At 52.2% G+C, this 9392-nt stretch overlaps 2 protein-coding genes across 2 annotated transcripts in view; both read right to left on the bottom strand.

Annotated features, from left to right (window-relative positions):
• SIPA1L3 (signal induced proliferation associated 1 like 3) overlaps positions 1-9392 on the bottom strand; it is a gene marked incomplete at its 3' end in the record, with an annotated part of 19045 nt that overhangs the window by 5891 nt on the left and 3762 nt on the right. Inside the window, exons 2-8 of the mRNA XM_057387605.1 lie at positions 2796-4125; positions 2302-2432; positions 1987-2175; positions 1476-1650; positions 1285-1388; positions 852-1009; positions 4-514 (exon numbers count right to left, since the gene is read on the bottom strand). Of these exons, the coding sequence (XP_057243588.1) occupies positions 4-514; positions 852-1009; positions 1285-1388; positions 1476-1650; positions 1987-2175; positions 2302-2432; positions 2796-3990 (2463 nt within the window). The remainder of the gene's footprint in view (positions 1-3; positions 515-851; positions 1010-1284; positions 1389-1475; positions 1651-1986; positions 2176-2301; positions 2433-2795; positions 4126-9392) is intronic.
• The window catches only part of PPP5C (protein phosphatase 5 catalytic subunit), a 15420-nt gene continuing 10049 nt past the window's right edge, over positions 4022-9392 (bottom strand). The window contains 2 exon segments of the mRNA XM_057387599.1: positions 4022-4125; positions 9315-9385. Of these exon segments, the coding sequence (XP_057243582.1) occupies positions 4022-4125; positions 9315-9385 (175 nt within the window).

Below are 9392 nucleotides of genomic sequence, written 5' to 3'. Positions count from 1 at the left end.
ATCTCCGCGCCCGTGGTAGATCCTCAACGCCGCTCCCTCCGCGCTCCAACCGATCACATCCCCGGTGAAACAATTAAACACCACTTCCTTAGCTCCCAGATCCATCAAAACCACAAATTCATTAGAAATCCCCAAAACGCACGGGATCTCCGCCCCGCGGCCGAAATCCAGCGCGGAGACGCGCCAGGAAACGGCGCCGGCGCTCTCCAGCTCCGCCGACGGCCGCGCTTTGCATTTCTCCTTCTTCTTGGAGGCCAAGGAGATGAGGTTGAATTTTCCGGCCGTGTCCAGCGGGGTGTTGGTGACGTAGTTCTCGGCCAGGTCCCGCAGGTATTCCTGGCGAGTCCGAGTGGCCATGGTGCGGAATTTGTGGGATTTGTGGGCGGCGTTCTCAGCGTTGATGGCCTTGGCCAAGAGGAAGGCGCGGAACAGGTCGGAGCGGCGGAAGGTGACGCCGGATGGCGGCACCGGGGGGCCGAAGGGGGGAACGTCCTTGGAGCGGGTGACGGCCACGCTGGGGAGGGTTGGGAGGGAATTTTGGGATGGAGGGAATTTTGGAGTTGGCCAGCTTGGGGGTCATTCATGCTTTGGGATTGGCCAGTTTCTGGGATCAGCCAGTTTCTGGGATCCTCCAGTCACTTTCAACACATGGAATCTTTCAATCCTCGGGATCACCCAAATCTTGGCACCGACCCTTCCATGTCATAGGATTCCTCCTCCAACCCCTTTCCCACCTTCCTGAAGCTCCTCCCACCCCATTCCCATAGCCCAATGGATTCTCAGGATTCCATGGCCAATCTTTTCCCAATCCGAACCCCACTGGATCCAGGGGGATCCCAAATCCTGCTGACCTGTAGGAGACGCTGTCGGTGCAGGGGTGGTGGGCCCGGACAATGATGAAGACGTGCTGGAAATGGGATCGGATGTTTTGTGGTGTGAAGGGCAGTGCTCCTGGCTCTTGGAAGATGATGGTGACGATGTCGTTGCCAATGTGTCGCTTCCGGAGCAGCTGGAAATTGTTTTTTTGGGCAAAAAAAGAGTGGGAGTGGGTGGGATCCATCTTTAGGATCGGCCAACCAAGCTTTGGGATCATTCAGTTCTTGGGATCACCCAAATTCTAGCATCACCCAATCCTTGAGACGCCCCAAATTCTGACACCAACCAATCCTTGAGGTGCCCCAAATTCTGGCACCCCCCARCCACTGGGATCTCCCAAATTCTGGGACCCCCCAACCCTTGGGATGCCCCAATCCCCGGGGTGCCCCAGAGCCATGCTGGCAGTACCTGCTGCCGGTTGTTGGGAGTGTAGGGCAGCATGGTGGACACGTGGAACATGATCTCGTAGTCCTGGTACGTGGTATACAGCGAGTGTGTGCCGGTGGAATCCGCTACGGAGAGAGCAGGGAAGGGGTGATCCGGTGAAATCCCAGAATCCCGGCGACGCCCCAGTGATCTGGTGGGATCCCCAAACTCACTCTTGGTGTCCAACTGTGCTGCGTATTTAGTGAAGGATTTGAGGGAAACCTTCTCACCCAGGAGGGTGAGGAACTCGTCGAGGGCGGGCCCGGCCTCCTCATTGTTGTACATCTCCTCCTCTGAGCTCTGCCCGGCCTTGCAGTACAGAATTCCCACCTTGAGCCGCCGGCACAGCTGCGGGAAGAGGGGACGGGAGTCGGAATCGGGCGTTTGGGGGGCTTTGGGGTTGCTGAGGTTTTGAGGGAGGGGTAATGGCAGAGTGGTCCAAGGGAAGTTTGGGGTTGTGGAACTGCTGGGGTCAGCCAAGTCTTGGGATTGGCCTTTGGGACCATTGAACCCTTGGGACGATCCAACCAACCCTTGAGATCATTCAGATTCTGGGATCATACAACCCTTGGGATTCCCTGACCACATTTGGGATCACCCAACCATTGGGATCACCTAACCCTTGGGGTTCCCGCAATCCCAGAGATACCCCAACTCTCAGAATCCCCCAGCCCCAAATCTCACCCCCTGCTCATCCAGCTTGAGCAGCTGCTCCGTGACCTTGGGCGTGCTGAAGGCCAAGCGCAGGCAGTGGATGTTGAGCTCAGGAACGACGTATTCCAGAACATCCCGGAGCGGGAGCCCCCGCACCGTGCCCGGCTTGGCCGTGGTGGGCGTGGCATCCTCCAGGATGGATCCACGCAGAGTCACCAGCTGGGAAAAAACAGTAAAACCCCAAAAACCTGGGATTATTATCCCAAAACTGGGAGCTGGACGGAGGCACCCCTCCCATTTTTCCCGATGGGATTTTGCCAGTGCTGGGGAGGGATTTTGTGGGACCTGGCTGGTGCGGAAGATGAGGCGGTGCTGGTACTGGGGGCCGTGCTCCTTGTGCTCTTCCAGCTTCTCCCGACGGATGCTGACAGCCACTGGGCCCAGCTTGTCGTCCACRCCGAAATAGTTGGAATGTTCTGGGCGGGAAAAGCGGGATCGGGGGGATTTGTGGATATGGAAGGAGGGGTCACTGCCCCGTTCCTTCCTGTGATGGGGAATTGAAGGGGGGCAATGGAGGAAGAATGGGGAAAATTTGGAAATGAGGAGGATATGAGGGGGAAATGGGGGAAAATTGACTAGAAATGGGAAATTGGGGAGGGGTCAAAAGTGGGATAAAATGGGAGGGAAATGGAGGGTAAATGAGGGAAATTCAGGAAAAAATGCTGGGAATTGGGGAAATGGGGAAAGTTGGGGAGGCTCAAAAATAGAGATTAAGGAATTTGGGGACTAGGAAGAGGATCCCACTCCCTGAAACCTCTCTGATCCAACCTATCCTTCACCTTTCCCATGGAAATAATCCCGGTAGTAGCGCGCTCCAAAATCCACGTGCTCCACGCTGTAATGCTTGAGTCTCTCGGGATTCCTCTGCTGCTCCTTGGGCACTTCCAGCACCGAAATCCCGGCATTCGTGGGTCTCCCGGCATGAACGGGCTCTGGAAAAACCCCCTCGGATCCAGGAAATCCCGGCGAGCCCGCCTTGGAAAAGCTTACGTCGCGCTCGCCAGCGCCGCCGCCGATCTCGTTGCGGAARTGGGGGCAGCTGAGCAGCAGCTCATTGCTGGTGTTGTCCCCCACGTCGTGCTCCAAGTTTTCCTTGGAATTCAGGTCCTCGGTGCTGGAAAAAGCRGGGTCGGAGCCGGCGGAAGCGGCCGAGGCGCCGGTGGTGGTGTTGCGGCGCTGAGTGCCGGCGGCGCGGTGCAGGGCGGCGGCGCTCAGGTCGAACAGGATGCTCTGGGCGTCGTAGTGGGCGAAGCTTTTCCGGCACATCCAAGATTTTCCYGGCTCGGGAACGCGCGGTTCCTCGGGATCTTTGGTTTCCCCCTCGGTGCGGCCGCTGCGGAGTTTTTTAAAGATGGATTCACCGCCGGCGTCGCTCTTGGGGCAGCGCCGGCGCGGTTTTTCCTTGGATTGCGCCACCAGCTCATCCCGAGGGCCGTTCCAGTTTTCCGGCTTCATCCCGGGATGTGATCCCACCACAAAATCGCCGAGCCGCTCCGGCGTGGCCGCTCGCCGATCTGGTTTTTTAGTCCGGAATTCGTTGAGCATGTCAAAAAAGCTCTGCTCGGAAATGCCCTGGACGTCGATGGACGAGGTGCTGCCGTACTCGCGGAAAAGGCCGGCGCCGCCGCCGCCGCGCGGCTCCGCCGTTTCCTCGGGATCGCACTCGCTCAGCGTCACCTCGCTGCTGCTCCGCTGCCGCAGCGGCGCCGGCATTCCCGGCCATCCCTCCTGGAATTCCACATCCTTGGAGCGCCGCCGCGCCAGGCGGTGAAGGGCTCTGAAACCGGCCAGGGGTTGTTGTTGTTGTTGCGGAGCGGGGAACGCTCGGGAAGCGGCGGAATCCTTGGAATCTCTGCTCCGAGGCGGCCACTCGGCCACGCGGGCTCGGACGCCCATTTTGGGCACGTTGGGGGCCCAGAATGGTGGCGGCACGGCGGCCGCGGAGCCGTCGGCATCGCTGCGTTGGGAATTCATGATCCCGGAGGGAAAGGGGTGATGGGGACGTTCATGGCCGAGCCGGGATTGGAGCGGGTCCGGATGTTGGAGCGGTCACGGCGAGGTCGCGGTGAATCCCGCGGCGCATGGTGGGGTCGGGATGGCGTCGGAATCCTGGGTGGGAGAGGAAAAGATTCGTGGGATGAGTTATTCCCAAAAAAAATCCTCAATTTCCGGGGGTTTAGGGTAAAAGAGAGCCGGGGTGGTGCCCCATTGGGGGATGGGGCGGTTCCGATCCCAGATCCGCGGGGATCCTCGGAATGTGGGGATTTGGATGAACTTGGAATTGGTGGATTTATCTCTGTGGAAATCCCTCAAAAAAGCTCGGAATTGGTGGATTTATCGCCGTGGAAATCCCTCAAAAAAGCTCGGAATTGGTAGATTTATCTCTGTGGAAATCGCTCAAAAAAGGTCGGAATTGGTGGATTTATCGCCGTGGAAATCCCTCAAAAAATCTGGAATTTTTACACTCATCCCCACAGAAATTCCTCAAAAAATCTGGAATTTGTAGATTTCTCCCCACAGAAATTCCTCAAAAAATCGGGAATTTTTAGATTTCTCCCCACAGAAATTTCTCAAAAACTTCAGAATTGGTGAATTTATCCCTTTGGAGGCCGATCCTGAAATCCCAGACCTTCTCCCCATCAGGATTTTCCCGGATCCGCAGTGTCCGGCGGCTCCGGCCACTCCCTGATCCGTCTGGGATGGGAATTAACCCATCCCAGTTAATCCCAGTTGATCCCCCCAGGAGCCCTCCCACCAATCCCTGATTGCCTTAATTAATTTGATCTTAATTAAACACAGCCTAACAAGAACACAAAATCCCTTTTATCCCATGGGAGACAATTCCTGGAATTCCCCAGCAGTTCCCATTCCAGGTTTAGCATGTTTTTGGGATAAAATCCATCCAACCAATTTTGGGGTCAAATCCATCAATTTTGGGGCTTTGGAATTGCCTTTCCTGGGTTTTCCCACCTTAAATGAGCCAGGTTTGCCCCTTTTCCTGAAAAATCAAATTTTTCCATGGGAATTTTTTATCATTACAACTTCCTTGTGGTGGCTCAAAATTGCATTGGTGATGAAGAAATTCCAACTTTTTGCCCCAAAATTGGCACCACCATCCAAGCTGGGAATGAATGAAATCCCTCGAGAAGATCGTGTGGAATGGGAGCAAAACAATTCCTTCCCTCTGGATGAGCCCAATTTGGAGGAAAATCCAGTGGAAAATGGGAAAAATCACCAAATTCTGGGATTTTTCCATCGAAACACAGCTGAATTTTTGGGGGTTTTGGAGGCATCCCAAGCAAATCCTCACTTTTTGGAATACCCAGATCCCTGAATCCCTCCACATTCCCAGGATAAACAAAATCCAGGAGCTCCAGAGGCAAAATTCGGGATGAAGAAAGCGGGAAAAGGTTAAAACAACTCCCAAGGGATCGATTCNGGGGAACGCTCGGGAAGCGGCGGAATCCTTGGAATCTCTGCTGCGGGGCGGCCACTCGGCCACACGGGCTCGGACGCCCATTTTGGGCACGTTGGGGGCCCAGAATGGCGGCGGCACGGCCGTGGAGCCGTCGGCATCGCTGCATTGGGAATTCATGATCCCGATGGGAAAGGCGTGATAGGGGCACTCATGGCTGAGCTGGGACAGGTGCGGATCCAGACATGGATTCAGACGTCGCGGTGGTCAAGGTGCGGTCGAGGCGAATCCCGCGGCGCCTGTGCATGTCAGGATTGGGGTTGCATCAGAATCCTGGGGGTGAGAGAAGAGGATCAGTGGGATGCATTATTCAAAAAAAAAATCCCAGATTTCCTGGGTTTTAGGGTAAAAGGGAGCCAGGGAGGTGCCCTGTTGGGGGACATCAGCTGACATGGTTGGGGCAGTTCCAATTCTGGATCCGCACAGATCTGGAGACCTCAGGAGGGCTTGGAATGTGGGGATTTGTAGCCCTGGATGGGTCTGTGGGATAACCTTGGAATTGGTGGGTTTATTCCCATGGAAATTCCTCAAAAGCTTGAAATTGACGGAAACCTCATGGAAATTCATCTGGAATTTTTAGATTTATCCCCATAGAAATTCCTCAAAAACCCTGGAATTGGTGCATTTATCCCTTTGGAGGCCGATCCTGAAATCCCAGACCTTCTCCCCATCGGGGTTTTCCCAGGATGGCTCCGGATCCACAGTGTCCGGTGGCTCCACCCACTCCCTGATCTGTCTGGGATGGGAATTAACCTATCCCACTTAATCCCAGCTGATCCCCCCAGGGGGTGGGCAGGGCCCTCCCATCAATCCCTGATTGCCTTAATTAATTTGATCTTAATTAAACACAGCCTAACAAGAACACAAAATCCCTTTTATCCCATGGGAGACAATTCCTGGAATTCCCCAGCAGTTCCCATTCCAGGTTTAGCATGTTTTTGGGATAAAATCCATCCAACCAATTTTGGGGTCAAATCCATCAATTTTGGGGCTTTGGAATTGCCTTTCCTGGGTTTTCCCACCTTAAATGAGCCAGGTTTGCCCCTTTTCCTGAAAAATCAAATTTTTCCATGGGAATTTTTTATCATTACAACTTCCTTGTGGTGGCTCAAAATTGCATTGGTGATGAAGAAATTCCAACTTTTTGCCCCAAAATTGGCACCACCATCCAAGCTGGGAATGAATGAAATCCCTCGAGAAGATCGTGTGGAATGGGAGCAAAACAATTCCTTCCCTCTGGATGAGCCCAATTTGGAGGAAAATCCAGTGGAAAATGGGAAAAATCACCAAATTCTGGGATTTTTCCATCGAAACACAGCTGAATTTTTGGGGGTTTTGGAGGCATCCCAAGCAAATCCTCACTTTTTGGAATACCCAGATCCCTGAATCCCTCCACATTCCCAGGATAAACAAAATCCAGGACCTCCAGAGGCAAAATTCAGGATGAAGAAAGTGAGATAAGGTTAAAACAACTCCCAAGGGATCGATTCCACTCCTCAAAAACCCTAAAACTGGGTTTTTTCAGCCCCAAAATTGGGATTTTTAAACCCAGTTCTGATGTTCATGAGGTGGAAATTTACAGCAGCTGAATCCGGTCCTTCTCACTCCAGAAGGGAGGGATGATTTTAATAATTAACTCCAAGTTTTTTGATAAATGCAAGGAATTTTTAACTCTTTCCATGCCCCGCATAGCCCTGGGGAGGAGAAAGCACGGCCCCACCTCATTGTAATTAAAAGTTAATGAGCTCTAAATGAGGCTTAATTATTCCTAAATCCCTGCTGGATCATTTTCCCATGTTAAAACATTTCAAGAGTTCTTTGGGAGGAAACACCTTCAAAAAAGTGGGACTGAAGCTGCGGGAAAGAGGGAAAACAACGCCGAATGAGACAATAACAGGGCGAAATTAAGGACTTAATTAAATAAAGAGTTGAAAATTTTGGGAATAATTAATGAGTGATTAAAGGAGGATAATCCTAATTAATGAGGAAGGGGAATGTTGTGAGAAAAGAAGGAAAAAAAGGAAAAAAAGGTGGAAAAACCGGGATAATGCTGGGCCCTGCAGCGCCTTTTATCTGATGGCGCCGGCTTAATTAACACTAATTAAACAAAAGCTGTTGTCAACATTCCCAAATCCAAGCAAATTCCCACTTGCCTGAATCCTAGGGATTCCGAGACGGCCAGGAGAATGCTCCAGAGGGGGAAAACATCCCCAAAATCCCAGGATTTTTCCCCAAAGGAAAGGCCGGAGTTCGTTAACTGGCGCTCATTAGCGAAGGCTCCACCCTCCCCCTTATTAATTTGGCTCCTTCATTAGGGATTCCCAGAAAATTCCTAAAGAATTCCCAGCTCTGGAGGAAGAAGAGGAGGGTTCTTAACAGGAATTCCAAAAATAATGTCAGGAAAAAAAAAAATCTCAAAAATGAACAAAGAAATCCCCCAAAATAACCAACAATTGCCCCCAAAAGAAACCAAAACTACCAAAAATATAAAATAACTCTGTAGAAAAAAACGAAGCCAGACCCCCAAATGGTGTCAGGGGGCTCTGGGGCCCCCTTGGGAGCCTCCTCCCTTAATTAGGTCAGGCCAAGAGTTCGTTAACGAGGGATTAATTAAAGAGAGGCCAGTGATGGGCCCAAGGGACAGACTCTGCTCTGGATTTTGGGGGAAGAAGTCAGAAAAGGGGATGAGAATATGGGAAAAGGAGAAAAAAAGGAAAAGGAACCCCCCAAAAGCACCACAGGTTCATTTGCATAATAAGCCCTGTGTTAAATAGAGGCAGATTCATTAAGGGTCAGGTTTGGGGGTCTGTGGTCATTTTGCAGGACTTGGGGGCATTTTTTGGAATTTTTGAGGGGGAGTCTGGAGATTTCGAAGGGTCTGGGCTGATTTTGGGGGCTTCTGGAGGTGTTTTGGGGGTTTTCTTGTGTGTAAATTAAAGGTATTTATACATTTACTTGGAGCTTTCCAGGTGGATTAGGGCAATTTTTAGGCTTTTGGTAGAGTCTGAATTTTTTTAGGGGTTTCAAGGATTTCAGGGGTTTTGTGTAGGCAATTTGGGTGATTTTTGGGGCACATTTAGCGGGTTTTGTGTAGGATTTAATCTTTACCTGAGCCTGAAGGTGTCAAATCTCTGGTGAGCACTTGGAGGAAATAAATAAATATTAATTAAAAGTATAATCAGCTAATAAGAATTATTAATTTGGGGTCACCAATGAAGCTTTTCTGTGGCATTTTGGGGTATTTTACTAAGAATTCTCAAAAAAAAAACAGGGGAAAAAAATCAAAATATTTCCCCATTTCCCAGAGTTGAGGGGGTTAAGTGACCCTCCCCAAGACAGAATTGAGGAGGGGGCAAAAGAGAGTTTTGCCAAAATCCAGGACCCCCCCCAGACCCTTCATGACCCCAGAACCCCCAAATTCATCAGAACCTCCCCAAAATCAAACCACAGAGCCCCTCAGAGACCACAACTGGCCCCTAAATCACAAATTTCACCCTCAAAACACAACCCCTGAGCCCCTCAGGAGCCTCAGAGTCTCTCAGATACCCCAAAAGCTCCCAAAATCAAAGTTTCTCCCTAAAATACAACCCCAGAATCCCTCAGGGCCTATAAACCCTCCCTAAATCACCATCTCCTCCTTAAAATACCCTTCGCGAGCCCCTCCCCTGCCTCAGGGGCTCGCCCCCCCGAACTACAACTCCCGGCAGCGCCCGCCGGCCACCGGGAAAAACCCTCGGGGGAGAGCCCCGAGGGTTCCGCGGCCTCTCCCGCCGCCCCCTCTGAAGGCCTAAACCTCTCTCCGGGCCTTAAAACCGAGCCTTACCGGACCGCAGCGGCGGCGGCAGCACGGACGTTCCCTTCCCGCCGCCCCCTCGCTCGCCGGGGGTCTGAGGGCTGCGGG

This window comes from Malurus melanocephalus, unplaced genomic scaffold (assembly GCF_030028575.1).
Source record: "Malurus melanocephalus ecotype Western Australia unplaced genomic scaffold, MMel_1.1 scaffold_1270, whole genome shotgun sequence".
Classification (NCBI taxonomy): Eukaryota; Metazoa; Chordata; class Aves; order Passeriformes; family Maluridae; genus Malurus; species Malurus melanocephalus.
The sequence above is the reverse complement of the archived record's forward strand: the minus strand, read 5'-3'. Positions and strand labels throughout refer to the sequence as shown.